The sequence below is a fragment of the Dipodomys ordii genome, unplaced genomic scaffold (genome assembly GCF_000151885.1).
Source record: "Dipodomys ordii isolate 6190 unplaced genomic scaffold, Dord_2.0 Scaffold126, whole genome shotgun sequence".
NCBI classification, from domain to species: Eukaryota; Metazoa; Chordata; class Mammalia; order Rodentia; family Heteromyidae; genus Dipodomys; species Dipodomys ordii.
In genome coordinates, this window is record NW_012267342.1 from 5,509,353 (window position 1) to 5,528,942 (window position 19,590).

Consider the following 19,590-nt stretch of genomic DNA (forward strand, 5'->3'; position numbering starts at 1 on the left):
GTGTGTGTGTGTGTTCATATATATCTATGTGTATACAGATATATTTTATTAATTTTTGATAGTATAACAAAAACTATTTCTTATCTTAAAACTGAGTGAATTTTTGACCTATACTGATAAACATGAAAAATTGCAAATAATATTCAGAGTAGATGTCTTGTGAAGGTAGAAGTTTTTAACAGCAGAAAATTCACTTTGGTAAAAATATTAGATGCTGCTATGCCTCTAAATTCATGTTAAATTATAGTTGACAAGACAGGGATAGCAAGTTGAAATATCTCCAATGCCTTTATTTTGATTTATTTTAGGAAATTATTGTGCACTCATATCCTATGGAGAGATTAAATTTAAATGTTTCTTTTTGGAAGGAAATATCAAAACCATATTTTCCCTTAATATTTAATTTATAAAGAGACATTGAAATTTCAAATGGTATAATAATATCACCTGTAAAAATAGCCTTGATTTTGTTATTTATACTCTTGTTTCAGGAGTGAAGTTAAATTCAAGTTAGGCACTCTTTCTGAGCCAAGTCTCCAGCCCTTTTTGGCACTAGATAATTTGAGATAGGATCACATTTTTGTCTGGGGGGGGGTTACTTAGTCAAGAATCATTCTATTGTATTTCTCCTATCATAGCTAGGATGATCGACATCCATTATTATACTCACAGTCTTCCGCTGAGTACGAATTTGATTTTTTTTTTCTTGTCGTAGGCTAGGCTAGCCCAAAACTGTGGGCAGTCTCCCATGTAGCTTTGATAATAGACATGCACCAAAGTTACATATGTTGGTTGAATTTTTGCCATGGCTGACCATGACCCAGATATAAATCTCTGACTCTACATTAGTTCGAATTATAGGCAGGTGCCACCATGCCCTAATTTATTTGTATGCCATGTATTTTTATATATAATAATTGTTATGTTATTTATTATATATGCTAGGCATTAAGTTCTCTAAGCACGATAATACTTACACTAATTTATTTTTCACAGTTCATCTGTTGGGGAACTTCAGAAAGACTATGTAGTTTGCAAATGTTTTAGAGCTACTATGTTGCTGATTATTAACTCCAGACACCAGAACTCAATGTCTGAACCTTCAATCATTGTGGTATACTCTTCTCATCAGTAAAGCTCTTAATTAAGGGTTTTATTTATCATGATTTAATAATGACTGTTGATCTAAAAATATGCATGCATGTTTTCTGAGAAAGCTATCATTTTCTTATGCATGTTGTATCTGAGATCTTAATTTAAGATCACAATGAAAGTAAGCTTTTGGAGATGATTTGTAATTTTCCTTGTCTCTAAACTCCAAATACAGGTTTTCAGGAAAGAGTTGATCATTTCCTGAAGAAATGTATGTATAAGTATTCTCTGAGCATATGTCTATGGTATACATTGCTACAATTATATAAAAATATTAAAGTTGTTAATAATAAATACTAAATTATATTACATTAAAACAATATTTCTGTGGATTCAATTTTAGTCCTCTTCTAATCTAAAGAAGATGAGAAAATAACAATGCATTTCAGGTTTCCTTTATGACCTAAATGTCACAGAATTAGCCATGTAAGAGCTGAATGAATAAAAATTAACTTTATTCATAAAAGTTTATAATAATAATTTTATTATATTTTTTACAAGTTCCCATTTCAATTAAAAGAAAATTAGTGCTTTATAAAAATGTAGAAGAGTCTATTGGCTACCATAAGAGGAAGTGTTTTAAAACCTGAAAGTGGATTTTTCTTATAATAAGGACATTTAATGCAAATCCTTTCAGGACAGAAAAGCCAGATAGGTTTTTATTCTTTATTTGATAAAAAATATCTAAAAGAGAATGTACATTATCTAAGCTCCCATAACATTGTACCTTAAAGAGATTAAGATAGCTAAAACCTTTGAAGTCTGCAGATTTCATTTTATTTACTCACAAAGATGGAGTTCTTAGTGATTTGTTGCTGTAAGATAATTGCCCATTAGTGTGTGTATTGATTTGCCTTTCTCAAGATGAAAGAAACAATTGCAATCCGTTAGCACTGTATTACTGAGTCTCTTGTAATAAGGAATATTGAAAACTTGGGTCTTTATTAACTTAAAGAATGTTTGAAGAAATGATTTAAAATTTAGAAAGACTATCAAGGACAACTTAATTTATATCTGAATCTAGACATTTGATGGATGACGAGCTGGTTGTCATCTCAATTTAATGTTCAATGCTATGCTCTGAATGATTGTGTTGTTTGTCTTTCTATTTGAAAATTTACCACCTTTAGTAAAGTGATTCCTTTTGGAAGTAAGTTTTAGTGCCTTAATTTTTGCATCTTTTCTAATCCAATTGCTACCATGCATTTAGTTATCAGCAGACTTCTCTTGCTCTGTTAAGTCTTCTTCATGATCTATAGTCTGTCCTGTATTACACACTATAAATAAATTCAATGTGATGGCTATGTCAGTTGTACTAATTTTTTTATTTTAATTATGCACTAGATAAACCAAATTTATACTTAACACATATTTCCTTTATGTGCTCATTAAAGATATATTTTATTAAAATATGAGCATCAAAATGTAGTACATTAAAATTCATACATCTTTTTTTAACAAATAAGGAATACAAAAATAAAGTTATCATATTACTTTCATTCTTAGATTTTCTTTATTTTTCATTCCTTATTTTATTTTTGGTGTCAGGTCCTGGGGTTTGAACTCAGAACATAGGTGATGTCCCTGAGCTTATGTGTGAACCAAAGCACCACTTTCAGTTTTTGAATGATTAACTGGAGATAAGTGTCTCACAGGGACATTTTGCCTAGGCTGTCTACAAACCACCATCCTCAGATCTCAGCCTCCTGAGTAGCTAGGGTTATAAGCATGTGCCACCAGTGCCAGCTAGATTTTCTTTTCAATTCTAACCATTTCCTTCTTTCTATTGTCTATCTCATGTTATTTGATATGTTTAATAAGTATATAGATAAACTTGTCTTAAGCCATATTTAAACGGCTTCCCAAAATGACACAAGTGTAATAAAATAAAAAATTAAGATGTTAAAAATTAGTACTAAGATAAAATTAAGGAAGGAATAAAAACAAGATGAAACTGGTGATAATAACACCATTTAATAATTCTATGTATTTGCTAGACATTTTAGTATATTTATAATTTTTATTTTTAATTCCTAATGCAAAAAGAGAAATAAATTCAACTTCAAAGATCACAATATGTAGTTTTAAAGAAAATTTTTTCTTCAAGGAATGTATATATAGAGAACAAGGCACATACATAGTTCAAAAAGGCACATGTTACACATAGGACAGCATAGGGTTAATAGAAAAGTATCAAAACAAAGTAATCTTCCAGGGAGCTTCCTTAAATTTGACTTGGTCCCAGAATAAATTGAAGAACAGTGTTTATAGTATAATAGAATTGGCTGATGATATTTTTAAAAATATTTAAAAATTTTTAAGGATTGTTTTTTAACTGGGCAAGAAAGATAGCTCCAAATTGGATTTTCTTTCATAAAAGACTGTGCAACCTCTTCTGTCCTTGAACATTTCTTCAGTAATGAACCTAAAACAACAGTCTGATTATAACAGGCAAAAAAGGCCGAGGAGCATTTCATAATTGAAACTGCCTTCAGAATGTCATGATTCTTTTGAAATAAAGTTCATTTTCATGAGGCTAGCTAGTAACACAAAACCTGTACAGTGTTTGAGACTTAAAATATTATTGCTACCTTTTAAAATCCCTTATGCATCTATTTAACATCTATTTACTAATATCTGAAATTACAATATAAAAAAAAAAAAACAGAACTGTTGCCTACATTGAGGACAATCTACTAGAGAAAAGTGAAGATGTGATAATCCTAAGACAGGCAGGACAAGGAAAGAAATCATAGATCTGCTATAAGACTTGGGCTTCATATCAAATCGCCAATAAAAATCCAGTGATAGATGTTGATAATGCACTTCACAGAATAAAGATCAACTGTGCAAATTTAGCTTTAGATGTTTATGTTAAAATAAATATTCCTGATGCATGATTCCATCAATTCTACTTGACAGTTTGTAATTCATGTTTATATGAACAGTACTGAGCATGTTGATGTGTGTGGACAAGTCCAGAATAGATTGAGGAAAGGACTGTTCTAATTATCAGGGTTAAACTACACAGAACAGAATATCATATTGAATAGCATAATGATTGAAAAATATAGGAGTGACATGAAGAAGGTTCCTATTTCCAAAACTATATTAGAAAAGGTGATTTCTGAAAGGACAGAAGAAGGGGGTTTGCACTAGAGAGAGCTGTCTTGTCTGTCAACATTTTAAAATGAGAAAAAAAAAAGATCAGAAACTGTTATCTTAGATAAGCCAGAGGAATTAATAGATTGCAGGGCCTAAGGCAGCCTTTGTAAATGTGATGACAATTATATTTCTAGGCCTATCTTTTAAGGTCACTGCTAATGAGTGACAATAAAATTATGAAGAATGCTTAAATATCTGGCAGTGAAGGGGGAAAAGTATTTGCAGCAAGGCCATCTGAAGGTGGTAGAAAATAAAGTCCAAGAAAAAATGTTGCTAGGTGGAGGGCTACAGGGTGACAGATGTGACTTTTTTCTTATCTCAGCAATACAAATTATAGTGTGGGTTCAGAGGATGCATCAGTGCTATAGGTTTGTCTTGATTTTATATAACTATAGCTTTTTAAAAATATGTAATAACAAAAAATATGTAACAACAGAGATTGAATCTCCAACAATAACTAAACTCTAAGTTTCCTCGATAACATAAATACATTACTTGACACTTGCATGATATGCATAGATTAAAAAGTACCCTATAGAAAACAAGCCTGAAGTTTATTAATAACAAACCTAAGTATACTTTATAAAATTTCTCATAAGATAATATACACTAATGGATCTGAGCACAATTGTTTGTTTTTAAAAATATGAAATAATAAGATTAGAATAAAATAATTTGAAATATATATTAGGGTAAACAAAATATTTAATTTTAGTGTTCTTTTTACAGAGATATCTTTAACAATTTATTGTATTTTATATATTTTATATGTATTTATATATTTTATATATAATTTATGTTTTATAAACTGACACATGAAAGTTCTAAAAATTGATACCAGAACTGTGTAATAATGATTCTTGATCTCTACAAATTTTGTACAATATCATTAAGCAGAATGTTTGGGAAAAGTATGTCTCCCAAATATCAAACATGATGATGATGATGATGATGAAGATGAGGATGAGGATGAGGATGAGGATGAGGATGGTGATTTTGAGAATTCTGGCTATTAGGGAAGAGGCTATTGTTTATTAGAAATATATTTTAATTCATTGTTTATTTGAAGATAGCTGTTTTCCTGTTTGTCAAGCAAACACTGTCACCCAAAGTAGATAAACTTGTTGAATCAGTTCCAGGGTTAAAATAATCATTAGAAGTATTTTGTTCACTGTGCTAACAAGTCTTCATGGTTGAATCAGGCACATAAGAAGAGTATGATAGAGAACAACAATAGCCAAAGAAAATCTGAATTCAAGATTCTTAATTGGGAAGAATTCTTTGAGATAAATAATTAACACATTCAAATAGTCCTAAGTTATTGACAGTATCTATCAAAGGACTCCACATTTCAACCTGTAGAAATGCATTTAGCAGTGGTTGATCTACACAACAACTACACAGACATGTTTATAGAAATTATGTTATAATAAGAAAAAAATGATGCAAATCTGATGGTATTTCTGTATGAGAAATCCAGATAAGCAGCAGGAAGAATCAATGTAATCACTAAAATAATGGAGAGAAGTCCAATTAAGAGCTCTATGCTGGAAAAGGCATTTGAAAGACTACCTTTGGAAGGAGATTCACCATGCAGACTTCAAAAAGAACACATTCCTAGTAGCAACTCAGTTTGTCCTTTGTATCTTAAGATGGCTTTATCCAGAGTAGAGAATCAAGGTAGGCAGTTGAATATAGAGTTTAATGTTTGGAAAAGTTACTTAATATTTATGTAAGATATTGCTTCCTTCAGCTGATGAATCCCCACTTAAATGATGAAAAACATGTGAATTAGTTATAAAATCAGATTTTTGCTTTCAAGATACATATATGATAGGTCTTTTCTACTTCATGCCATTATGTGTAATCCATTTAATTGTTGTTGAGAACACATGATTTAGTATTTTCCCAAACGTTGAATTATTCAGAACATATTTCATTGAAAATAGATCTCTTAAATCTACTGATAAATGGCTTCATTATACTAATTACACTGTCTTTATATCCATAGTCTGTCAATGTGTCAGAAGAAAATTTTATTTCTCTTAAAGGATTTGTTTTTTAAATGGCTATGGAGATCACAACACAAAAACTTTCTTAGTTGGTAGCAAATTTATTGTTTAATGATTGGTCCCCAGTGCCTTTCTTATAGCTGTATTTATAAACCATTGGTCTATAATTGCCACTGTTTATGCATACACATGCACTTATAATATTTTATTTATAGACTATAGACAAAGTTTTCATTCAAATATTTTAAAAGGATTGTTATTTAAATGCTCAGTTATAACAAAGGGCAAATTTTCAAGTATTCTGAAGCCTATTTGTACAATGAGAATTTGAAAAATAATACAAGAGTTACAGTCTGTTCTTTTAGTACTTTAAAAGGAATAATTGAATAATAAGGCATTGTCAATTTACATGAATTTTTGAATGATCTTACTGTTAGAGTATTTTAGACTTTGCCAGAAAACCATGCAGACATCCAGGTACAAAGAACAAAGAAAAGGTTTATTGCCTGTAAAGGGACCAGCAAGAGGATTCTCACAAGAGAGGAGTGAGAAGAAGTGCCAGCTATTGTTTCAGCTATTGTGATCTTTATAACCTCCAAAATTTGGGGAATCTCGCTGCCTTATATGGTCATAGCTACCCCAAAGAAGTGCCCTCGCAGGTGACCCATATGACCTATGAGGTTTAAAGGAGAGTTCTCTCAGGGAAAAGCTGTTGGGGTTAATCATTTACTGTTTTTACTACATGAACATAGTGTTGCCTAGGCAAAGAGCATGCCAAGCTATGAGAGAGGAGGCTTCTGGGCTAACACTTATACTTAAGATAATCTCTTCTTTCTTTTTGGTCCTTTGTGAGGCTTGAACTCAGGGTCTGAGAGCTATCCCTGAGTTCTTTGGCTCAAGGCTAGCACTCTACCACTTTCAGCCAAAAATCTACTGCCTGATTTGCTGGTGGTTAACTGGAGATAAGAATCTCATGGATTTCTTGCTCAGGCTGGCTTCAAACTGTGATGCTCAGATATGATTACAGATATGATCCAGGAGCACTTGGCTTAAGATACTCTTGACATTTCTTTGAAGATTTGTTTTGAGGGGATTTAATTTTTTGAGCTCTAAGTTTATTTTAGATATGAAAACCTTGTCTGATAGCTAATGGAGATCTTTCCCAGTCTGTAGGCTTACTATTTATTTTGCTAGCTATGTTGTTTGTTATGTAGATACAAAGTCATTTAATGAAATCCCTTTATCTAGCCTTCCTTCCATTTGTTTTTTCTAGATTTTTTGTATATATTTTTATTTAAAAATTTTGTACAGAGGGGTTATAGTTACATGAGTAGGGTAATGAGTACATTTCATATCAAGCATTGTTACTCTTGCTTTGTTTTTCCCCTACCATCCCTTCCCTCTCCACCTCCACAATTCCTCCCCTCACCTCCCCAAAATTTGTAAAGTTCATTTTCAACATAGTATCTTGTGCATTTCATGGTTACAATGGGTCAACCTGTATCCTTATTTCTGCGTTTTGTGTGTGTGTGTGTGTGTGTGTGTGTGTGTGTGTGTGTGTGTGTGTGAAAATACTGTACAGAGGGGTTACAATTTCATGGGCAAGATAATGACTACATTTCTTATCAAGCATTGTAGCCTCCTCCTTTGTTTTCCCTTCCCATCCCTTCCGATCTGCCCCCTACCCCTCCACCCAGTCCTCCCTGCCCCCCATTTCTCTTCTCTCCTCAAATTAGAAATATATATATATTCAAGATGCAGAGCACCAGAATCAAACACAGTGAAGACAGGTATTATACTATGGAGGAAGAACAAACAAAAAAAATCCCATGGTACATTATTAATGCATTAAAAACAACAGTAATAAAGATAAAATCACTTGTGTCCCTATCTTGGGGGGTCATTTCATTTTGTATCATCTTATATAGCCATATGAACTCTGCTACAAAGCTGTAGTAATCAAAACAACTTGGTACTAGCACAAAAACAGACCTGAGGACCAATGGAATAGAACTGAAGACCAAGAAATGAACCCACAGGCTTATAGACAACTAATCTTTGATAAGGAAGCTAAAAAAAATAGAATGGAAGAAAGATAGCCTCTTCAGTAAATGATGCTGGAAAACTTTCCTCATTTTCTGCTACTTTTCTTCCCCCTACTATTCCCCTCTCCCCTATTTTAATGTTCATTTCCAACATAGTGTCTTGGAGTATGACTGTTGCATTTGTTCACCCTTTGTCCTTTGTCTCACCTTTTTGTTATTCCCTTTCCCTTCTCCAAATCATATAAGTATATATATACAAGACATAGGGTACTAAAACCAAAAGCAGTGACAATGGGAGATAAATCAAAGGGGAAAAATGAAAAAAAAAGAAATAACTTCACACAGTACATAAAAACAACAGCAACAACAACAAATCCTCCTGTTTCTGTATCTTGGAGTTCTATATCTATATCCAAATGATCACAAACAAGGCCACACTAAAGCTATCAGCACAACCATTTTCCTCACTAAGATATCGAGCCAACCCAGGTGTCCATCAGTAGATGAATGCATAAGGAAAATGTGATATACACACATACACACACACACACAATGGAATCCTATGCTTCTATCAGAAAGAACAGCATGGCCCCATTCATATGGAAATGGAAAAAACTTGGGAAAAAATATGCTAAATGAAGTAAGCCAAACCAAAAGGAACACAAGATCCTGTTCTCCTTCATTGTTTTTTTTTTATTTTTGGTGATACATTTCTTTAATTAGGATATATACCTCAAGATAATTCACCTTTTGAAAATATTTATATCCGGCATAAGTATAAATGGCATAGATAGAATAATGCACTAAATCACTTAATATAATATTGCAGTACTAGATCTAATGATTTAATACAAAATATTTATTTTTTAATTCATTTTATTTTATTTGTGAACATACTGTACAGAGGGGTTACAATTACATGGGCAGGATAATGAGTACATTTCTTACCAAGCATTGCAACCTCCTCCTTTGTTTATCCTTCACATCCCTTCCCAGCCACACCCCTCCCCCCCCAGTCCTAATCCTACCCTCCTCCCCCCACCAACATTGTAAAGCTCCTTTTCGACATGACAACTTGTACTTCTCATTGTTGCAACAGGTCCACCTGTATCCTTAAACGACTTCTTTTTCCCCATCTCCTCCACAAGTTATACTGACATCAAATATAGTGAAAGCAGGGGTTATACTGTGGGGGAGGGACATACAAAGCAACAAAGAAATCATCTTATAAATGCGTTAGAAGCACATGCATGAAAGAAAAAAAACATTAAAATACATATCTAAGGGTTCATTTTCTTAACATCACATTATCTGACCTTTTCCGCTTGACTCATACATACACTAGATACTGCAAATAAGGGAAACCATGGGACCTATGTTTCTTTGGGCCTGGCTTACTTCGCTTAATATAATTTTGTCCAAGTCTTTAAATTCCTAACAAGTGGGGCAATGTCATTCTTTCTGATGGAGGCATAGAATTCCATTGTGTATATATACCACATTTTCTTGATCCATTCATCTACTGAGGGGCATCTGGGTTGGTTCCAGATCTTAGCTATGGTAAATAATGCTGCAATAAACATAGTTGTGCTGGTAGCTTTAGTGTGGTCTTGTTTGTAAATATTTGGGTAAATGCCCAAAAGTGGGATTGCTGGGTCATAGGGGAGCTCTATATGGAGTCTTTTGAAGAACCTCCATACTGCTTTCCAAAGTGGTTGAACAAGTTTACACTCCCACCAACAATGTAGTAAGTTTCCCTTCTTTCCACATCCCCTCCAGCATCTGTTGTTATTAGAGTTCTTGATTTTTGCCATTCTAACTGGGGTGATGTGATATCTCAATGTTGTTTTGATTTGCATTTCTTTTATGGCTAGAGAGTTTGAACATTTCTTCATGTGTCTATTGGCCATCCTTCTTTCTTCTTCAGAGAAGTTTCTCTTTAAGTCTTTCTCCTACTTGTTTATTGGGCAGTTGTTTCTTTGAGGATTTGTTGTTGGGGGATTTAATTTTTTGAGTTCCAAGTATATTTTAGATATGAGACCCTTGTCTGTTGTATGGCTAGTAAAGATCTTCTCCCAATCCGTGGGCTTTCTATTGTTCTTGCTAGCTATGTCCTTTGCCATGTAGAAGCTCTGCAACTTTATGCAATCCCATTTGTCCAACCTTTCTTTGATTTGTTGTGTTTCCAGGTCTCCATTCAGAAAATTTCGGCCTGAGCCAAGGAGACCTAGGGTTTCTCCTATTCCATCTTGTAATGCTTTCAGAGTGTCTGCTTTGACTTGGAGGTCTTTGATCCATTTGGAGTTGATTCTGGTGCAGGGTGATATATAAGGATCTAGCTTTAGTTATCTACAAGTAGTTAACCAATTTTGCCACCACCATTTACTGAAGAGGCTGTCTTTGTTCAATTAACATCATGAAAATGGCAATGCTTCCCAAGGTTATCTACAAATTCAACGCGATACCTATCAAAATTCCAACCTCATTCTTCAAGGAAATAGAAGAGGCAATCCAAAAATTCATATGGAACAATAAAAGACCCCAAATAGCAAAAACGCTCCTCAACAGAAAGAACACTGCTGGAGGAATATCAATACCAAATTTCAAACTCTACTATAAAGCCATAGTAATCAAAACAGCTTGGTATTGGCATAAGAACAGACCTCAGGACCAACGGAATAGAACTGAAAACCCAGAAATGATCCTTCATTTGTAATAACAATACTATGGCTAGAATATTCTTAGCAAAGGATCACAATAGCTCAATAGCTATGTGCATAAGACCATATAAAATTATGGGTATCAAAATGAACATTAAGAAATGGAATTTTTTGTTAGTATATTGTTTGCAGTTTTTTTTTCTTCCTCCTCCACCCCCTTTGTTTTATTCCCTGTTGTCACTGATTTTGATTTATGTAACTTTTTCTTGTATATAAGTTTATCTGGTTTGGGGAAGGGAGAGAAGTCACAGAAAAGTTGGGACAAAATGTGAACCAAAGCAACTGTGATACTCACTAGATACTGTGTCAGAAATTAAATTTACAATTTTTCAGGGGAGGAGAGTTGGGAGAATGAAGAAAATAAGGGGGAGAAATAACACCTTTCAAAAAGAAATGTACTCATGCCAGTCACTGGTGGATCAGGCCTGTATTCCTAGCTACTCAAGAGGCTGATATCTGAGGATTGTGGTTCAAACCCAACCCAAACAGGAAAGTCCGTGAAACTCTTACCTCCAATAAAACACCTGAAAACCGAAAGTTGCAATGTGGCTCAAGTGGTAGACTGCTTCCTTGAGCTGAAGAGCTCATGGACAGTGCTCAGGCCCAGAGTTCAATCTCTATGACTGACAAAAAAAGAAAAAGAAAAGAAAGAAAGAAATATACTCATGACCTTACTTATACAACTGTAACTCCACAGAAATATGGTGTATATACACAATGGAATTCTATGCCTCCATCAGAAGGAATGACATCACCCCATTTGTTAGAAAATGGAAAGACTTGGAAAAAATTATATTAAGTGAAGTAAGCCAGGCCCAAAGAAACATAAGTCCCATGGTTTCCCTTATTTGCAATAACTAGTATATGTTTGAGTCAAGCAGAAAAGGTCAGATAAGTTGATGTTAGGGAAATGAACCCCAAGATAAGTATTCAAATGTTTTTTTTTCTTCCTTTCGTGCAATTGTTTCTAACATATTTATAAGATGATTTCTTTGTTTCTTTGTATGTCTCTCCACCATGGTATAACCCATGCTTTTACTATATTTGATGTCCGTATAATTTGTGGAGGGGAAGGGAAAAACAATCGTTTAACTAGGGATACAGGTAGACCCATTGCAACAATGAGATGTACAAGGCGTTATGTGGATAGGGTGGAGGGAGAGGAGGATTATGGGAAGGGATGGGAAGGGGAAACAAAAAGGAGGCAACAATGCTTGATAAGAAATGTACTCGTTATTTTGCCCATGTAATTGTAATTCCTCTGTACGGTATTCTCACAATAAAAATAAACAAAAAATAAGAAGTTTCTGAAACTTTTAAAAAATATTCTTCCTAATATTGAAATGCCTTTATGTATTTTTTCATTGTCTCTGTACTTTGCAGTATTGCTGAATTGCTCCATTGGTACTACTTTTATATTTAGAGGAATGAGACATAGGAATAGAAGAAAAAAGTGTCTCTAAAATATCATATTGTAGCTGGGTGTCAATGGCTCTGGCCTATGATCTTAACTTCTCTAAAGGCTGAGATCTGAGGATCTCTGCTCAGTCAGACAAATGTGAAATTAACTAGCAAGAAGACAGAAGGGGAGGTGTGAATCAAATGATAGCAGGCCAGTCTTAAGTGGAAAAGCTAAATAAGGGCCCTCAAACAAAGAAAAGCATAGTTTGATATCAAGGCTTCCATTTCAAAGGGGATAAAGATTTATTGAATTAAAATGAATAGGAAAATGTAAAGAAAAAATTGTTAACAGCTCCAGAGATGTTCTTTTAAAAATAATTTTCCTGGAGACAGGCAATATAAAGACGACAGAGAGCTGAGGACAGACTGCTTAGAATCATAATCTCAGACTATAAAAAGTGCTAAGAACAAACCAGGTGTTGGTGGCTCATGCCTGTAATCTTAGCTACTCAGGAGGCTGAGATCTGAGGATCATTGTTCAAAGCCAGCCCGGGCAGGAAAGTCCAATAAACCACTAGAAAACCAGAAGTGGCACTGTGGCTCAAGCAGTAGAATGCTTGCCTAGAGCTGAAAAGCACAGGAACAGCACCCAAACCCAGAGTTCAAGACCCACGACCAACAAAATGAACAGAGATTTTCCTATAGTTAGTTTTCTGTGAGAGTCTTGGCCATAGGAGATGGTAGACATGATTAGCTTCTCTGGTCATTGCACAATTGGGGAGTGATTGCAGGACTGTAGTAACTTCCTGGCCACAGTTGACTTGACCAGGAAGCAGAAAATGTCTAGTCAAGCCAACGAATCACCATTCTTTCTTAGTAATTGTGGAAAAGAACCTGAGTCAGTCTACTTTGTGTACAAGGATTGTAGTATGTAAAATTGAAAATGGCAATTCATATATATTATATTACAATGTATACGTGACAATAAATCTGAAAACAAAGATGTCATTATAATACTAAGAAATCACTAATCATTATGTAAATATATATGAGTAAATAATTTATCATAGAAGCGTATCTATTACATTAACATGCATAACAATGTTGCTAGACTTCATCGCCAGCCTATACAATGAAACAAAAAATCAAAGGGAATTCAAAAGTGAGTTTGAGTGTCATGCCAGCCCACACACACAAAAATTCATATTTATTATAGAGAAATTTGAAAATACAGAAAAGACTAATAGAATAAATTCCCTTTAATATGAAAAATACTACTATTACCATATGGAGTGCATTTCTATATAATTTCTACTTTGTGTATGAATGTGATTTTTGTGTGTGGATCCAATTAAGCTCATACACAAAAAACTTTTGCCTAAAATATAACTTCCATATTCTTTTAATGTATTTGTTTCTATTTATACTAGGAAATGATCCTGAAAAAATAATAACACTTTTACATATCCAGAGCCGTAATTCCCAAATACTAATGCTACATGATATCAAAATACCTCTTGATACCTTATATAAGTATGTGTGTGTGCTTTCAATGTCTTATCCATAGAAAATGATACCATCTATTGGACTGATATGGGCTTCAATAAAATCAGTCGAACTAAAAGAGATCAGACTTGGAAAGAAGATATCATTACAAATGGCTTGGGAAGAGTGGAAGGGATAGCAATTGACTGGATTGCTGGTAAACTTTTCTCTTTTTCACTTCACATCTATTGTGTTAGAGATTCAGTCAGCTTTATAAAAATTCTGGCTCTGACTTCTAACAAGTTTTTAAAATTTCTAGCCAACGGGGTAAATAGACACTTTTTCTTTTGGTGCTACTCTTTCTAATGCTTTTGAGCCATTCGATATGTGTTTTTATGTGGAAGTAGATGATGTAGTGTTAACTTTGCCTCGCTCTCCTGAGAGATCCGTAAAGCAGGTAAACAAAATGTTAGAAGTTTTCTTTTGCCTGCTGTCAGTATGAAGTTATAAAGGATCTCTTCAGTTGAGGACAGACGTTTCACCTTATTTTTGGCATATTAATTTTTGAAGAGAAATTTAATCCTATTTTTAATATACGAATGTACAATGATGTGGGTTTGGCTAGAAATATATGAGATTAATCTTGGTAACTCTTGAACATTTTTAAAATTTACAACTTCCTGATTAGAGAGTACACAACAAAGTATGTAGGGAGTAGACTATTTATTGGTAGTTATGTGAATACTCAGAAGTTTAATTTTATCCATAACTAATAAGCAATGTTCATCCTCACAACTGTATTATAAACACTCTGTATTCTTCCAGGTAACATATATTGGACAGATCATGGTTTCAACTTAATTGAAGTTGCAAGACTCAATGGCTCTTTTCGTTATGTAATTATTTCCCATGGCCTGGATCAACCACGATCTATAGCTGTGCACCCAGAGAAAGGGTAATTATGGATTCACATAATTTATTTGAGTCCTACATGTATTTGCTTAAGTTTTATTATAAAACTAGTGCAGACAACCATAGTAATATTTCTCTTTAGCTATAATATCTAAAACAAAACTCAAAAGAAAGCCTGGTGCCAGTGGCTCAGGACTGGAAATCTTACCTACTCAGGATGTTGAGATCTGAGGATTGCTATTTGAAGCCAATTCTGGAAGTTCTTGAAATCCCTACAAAATGCTGGAAGTGGATCTCGAGCTCAAAGCATGAGAGAACTAGCCTTGAGCAACAAAAGCTCAGGAACAGCACATAAGCTCTGAATTCAAGCTCCCGGCTTAGCATCAAAAACAAAACAAAATAAAACAACAAACAAACAAAAAAACACAAGAAAGAAGTTCATTTTCATTTAGCTCCTGTGTATTTTAGTGGAAATTGCAAAAAATTTAGAGTTATTATGAATTTCTGAGTGTATATAAATCCAAATAAGAGCATTGATAGTTTTCCACATTGTCCAAGGTTTGCCCTAGCTCTTCAGATAATTAGTGAACAGCCATTTGACATCAAACTTATTGATCAGGATTTCCAAAAGTCCAGTGACAATTTGTGTATATTTGGTTAACAAACTAACATGCTTATCATTAGAGCATTTTTATTGTTCCTCACTTTTTTTTCATTTTTATGTTCTAGATAAGTACATCTACCAATCTAATTTTCATTTTAATTTAGAAGTTTCATTGGACTCCAAACTATACTCACATGTATATGTATTTGGAAAGAACTCAACCTACCACTATCACTAAGTTCTGGTGGTTTTTGTTGTTATTTTTTTGTTTTTTTTTTTGGTGGTTTTTTTTTGACTAAATAGTTCTATGACCATTCTTCTACTGTGGATTTTCACTGTCTACATTCTAATTAAGTCTGGTATTACCATGTCCATTTGTGTTCACTTCCCACTAGGGCTTCCAACCTCACCAAAGGCTAGAGTAAAATTAAATTAAAATATGAATCTGCTCATGTCAAATGTTTCAAGGAATTCCTGTCATCTTTTATATAAAGTCTATAATTGCTATTTTGTTCCTTCTTAATCAAGTCTTCTAACACCTATTATTCTCTTAGTTTTTGTTTTTTTTCCAACCAATCTCAGAAGTACTATTATTAGTATTTCAAATATTTGTTTCTTTTTTCATTCTGCTCCATTGCCAAGCTTATATATTAAGTTTTTATACTAAGTTTATATTAAGATTTTAGAAATTATATCTCACTACTCTGGTAATGTATTTTGTTCTTCACTAGATACTATCTCTAGAAGAGCCAAGTGTGATTTTGGGTTTACTTTCCTATTCTTAGGGTTATTGCAATAACAGTTAAAAAACAGTGAAAGCTGGCTGATAATCACTTTTCTCCAAAAAATAGTATTGAAGTTTTCTTTATGGTAATTCTTATATTTTCCCTCTGACTGTTTTTCTTACCTTGATATTGTGACACAAATCAACAGTGTTTAAAGGGGAAATCATTTTTATTAAAGGAATGTTGATTTTGGAATTAAAGAAAAATGAATATACTATGGTCAAACAAAAAGTAGATTAGATATATAGTTGTAAACAACACTTACTTAGAATAAAGACTAGCTAAAGCAGTGTATGAAAACTAGCAACATTCCCAAGTTTTTGAATGTTATGTGCAGTTTTTGCAATATTATCACTCATTATGCTTTCTTAGTAAATGTCACACGATTAAATGAGTTTGATAGTGTAGAGTATAAGGAAATAAAGTATGTTAATATAGTACAAAGGTTATATCCAGTGCATGCCAGTTTGCAATATATAAAATAATATGCAAAAGATGTATTAAAAAGAATATATTATTCATTTTTTTCAAGTCTGTAAATAGATAGTTGTTAATAATGATTCAATTAATTTCCAAGATGGTTTAATTATTTTTAACCACTATCTTCACTATCTTTTTTTTGTCTTCATATTTACAGTGGTATTATAACATATTGACACATACCAGGGAGCATGTCTGCATTTAAGTAGGGAGTAGAGCATAATAAAAATAAAGCTAAGTTTTACCTAGGAGTAAGGAAACATTAGTATTAATCTCTTTATTTTTGCTTATCCTGAAGTGACTTTATGCCTGTTTTTTAATTAATCAACAGTCAAATGGCAGAGATTATCTTAACATAGTTAGATAAATTATAATTTATCATTCAAAGCTGAGTTAACATCCTAGGCCAAAGAATATACAAGTAATATATGAATAGGCTGCTTGTATTAATAAGAGACCTCTTAAAGCATTGGTATTCAAAGAGATCTGCAAGGTGGCAATCTTTGTGATTGCTATAGTTCACTGGTCAGCCCAAGTTACTCTTCCTTTTACTGTTTTTTGTTGTTTGTTTGTTTTGTTTTGTTTTGTTGTCTCTGAGTTCCAAATATTTGAATTCCTTGCGACTCAGTTTTGTTTCAGCTCTCTTCTTCATTTGTTGGTCTCATTTTATCTAAATCCTTTAAACTCTAAAATGAATATATTCACAGACTATTACCACAAGTCAAAATTCTAGATTTTGTTCATTTTGGAAGTATTCAGGCTTAAAATTGGGACCTTAGTAGTGCTCACCTTCTAGGCAGGTGCTATACCACTTGAGACACATCTCAGATTGTATTATAATATTTTATGTTATAATAATTATTTTGTATTATAACTATTGTTTAAGACTGTACAATAAATGATGAGAGTAGATGAGATCATCCAAAAAAGAGGAAAGGAAGAAGCAATTAGGGACAAAATGCAGAATGGTGGTGGTTATTGAGGAAATGTTTGAGACAAAGGAAATATATTAAATGTAAAGCAAATGAGCAGGACAGAGGGAGTGGTGGGAAAAGGAGAGAGTCAGACAGACAGAAAGAGGGAGTGATGGTAGGATGGAGGGAAGCCAAACATTCTCAGTCTGAAACCTGTAACTCCAAGGAAGAAAAATAAACAACCATAGAGAGCTCAGTGAATAGCACAGCATAGAAGACACAATTTTTGATTATGCTGATGTTGCTTCTGGTGTCATTTTCTGGGATTTGATGGGTAAGGGGAGATATTAACTAAAAATATTTAATAGTAAGAGATAATTAGAAACTGAAGCTAGCAAACACAGAAGCAGACAAAATCTTGAGCAATAAATTGAATCTACAGTAGAGTGTGGAGAATTTTTCTTCACACAGAATTTTTTCATACAAGCTGGGGTCGGTGGCTCATGATTTCAGATATTCACATGAGCCGGGCACCGGTGGCTCACATATGTAATCCTAGCTACTCAGGAGGCTGAGATCTGAGGATCGAGGTTCAAAGCCAGCCTGGGCAGAAAAGTCTGTGAGACTCTTACCTTCAATAAACCATCAGAAAACCAGAAGCGACACTGTGGCTCAAGTGGTAGAGTGCTAGCCTTGAGCTGAAGAGCTTAGGGACGACCGACCAAAAAAAAAAATAAAATTTCTTCACACAGACCCTCCACATACTCATAGAAGAGTAGAAGGAAATGACACAAAGGAAGAGACACAAAATTAATATAAAGAGAAGACAAAAATGAGAGAGTTCAGGGAGAGCCTTGATAAATGAGAAACAATAGAATGGAATAGGAAGGCAGGAGATAGAAATGTTTACTTTTGAAGTAATTTGAGAAGTGATCTACACTCACTGTCTCGGCATTTATTGGCTATTCAGGTTCTATACACAGATGTTTCCAAACAGTCATAAACTAATATAGTTGTTTTTATTTGCATTTTTTTTATTTTTTTCAGGTTTTATACCAATTACCTTCTGCTGGAAAATTTCTTTCATTGACTCTCCATCCATTCCTTTCCTCTATTAATCTGTTTTTATTCTCTCTCTCCTCTCTGTATCTGTCTCTGTCTCTCTCTCGCTCTCTTTCTCTCTGTGTTACAACAGCAACTAAAATTTTCATGTTTCTACAATATTTCTTCAATCTTCAAATCTTGTCATTTCCACTTTCCAGGAATCTCTTGGCCAGATTTTCTTTCTTTCTTTAAAAAAACAATAATTGTAAAGGTGACGAACAGGAGGATTACAGTTACATAACTAATGTAATGAGTACATTTTTAAAACACTGATAGCCCCTCCATCATTTTCCCCCACTTACCACAGCCCACTCCTCCCTTCTGGTCAGATTTTCAATACCTCTCCATTGGCACACAGTTCAGCAAAAACTCAATAGCAAGATCTTAGTGCATATTTTTAATTCCCTAATTTTTAGCCCATGAAACAGACATATTATAATCAAAAATAAAGAAATATTTTACATTTGTAATAATATGTAACTATTATTTACCTGTATATCCACACTTAAATATTGTCTCGTACACAAATATGTTCCATGTTGACAGTTAAGAATAGATATTGCAATTTAAAAGGCATGTTTATTTGTAGGATGTATGTATCAATATTTTTAAATATTAGTTGTAAAGGCCCCCTTATGATTTGTACATCTGGTTATTGACTTGTTTTTAGAGGGAAAAATGCCTACCAATGCATAGTCTGCATAAAATATTTCAAAAATTGATTTCCACATAGGATTACATAGAAATTTCAGTGCTGAAATTCATATCATAGGCATAAAGTACAGCATTTTAATATTCCATTTGATGTTAA

At 33.4% G+C, this 19,590-nt stretch overlaps 1 protein-coding gene across 1 annotated transcript in view; it reads left to right on the plus strand.

The window, feature by feature from the left end:
- Nucleotides 1–19,590, plus strand: part of Lrp1b (low density lipoprotein receptor-related protein 1B) — a 1,500,426-nt gene that overhangs the window by 1,055,377 nt on the left and 425,459 nt on the right. Inside the window, exons 36-37 of the mRNA XM_013030060.1 lie at nucleotides 14,063–14,197; nucleotides 14,806–14,935. Coding sequence (XP_012885514.1) covers nucleotides 14,063–14,197; nucleotides 14,806–14,935 — 265 coding nt within the window. The remainder of the gene's footprint in view (nucleotides 1–14,062; nucleotides 14,198–14,805; nucleotides 14,936–19,590) is intronic.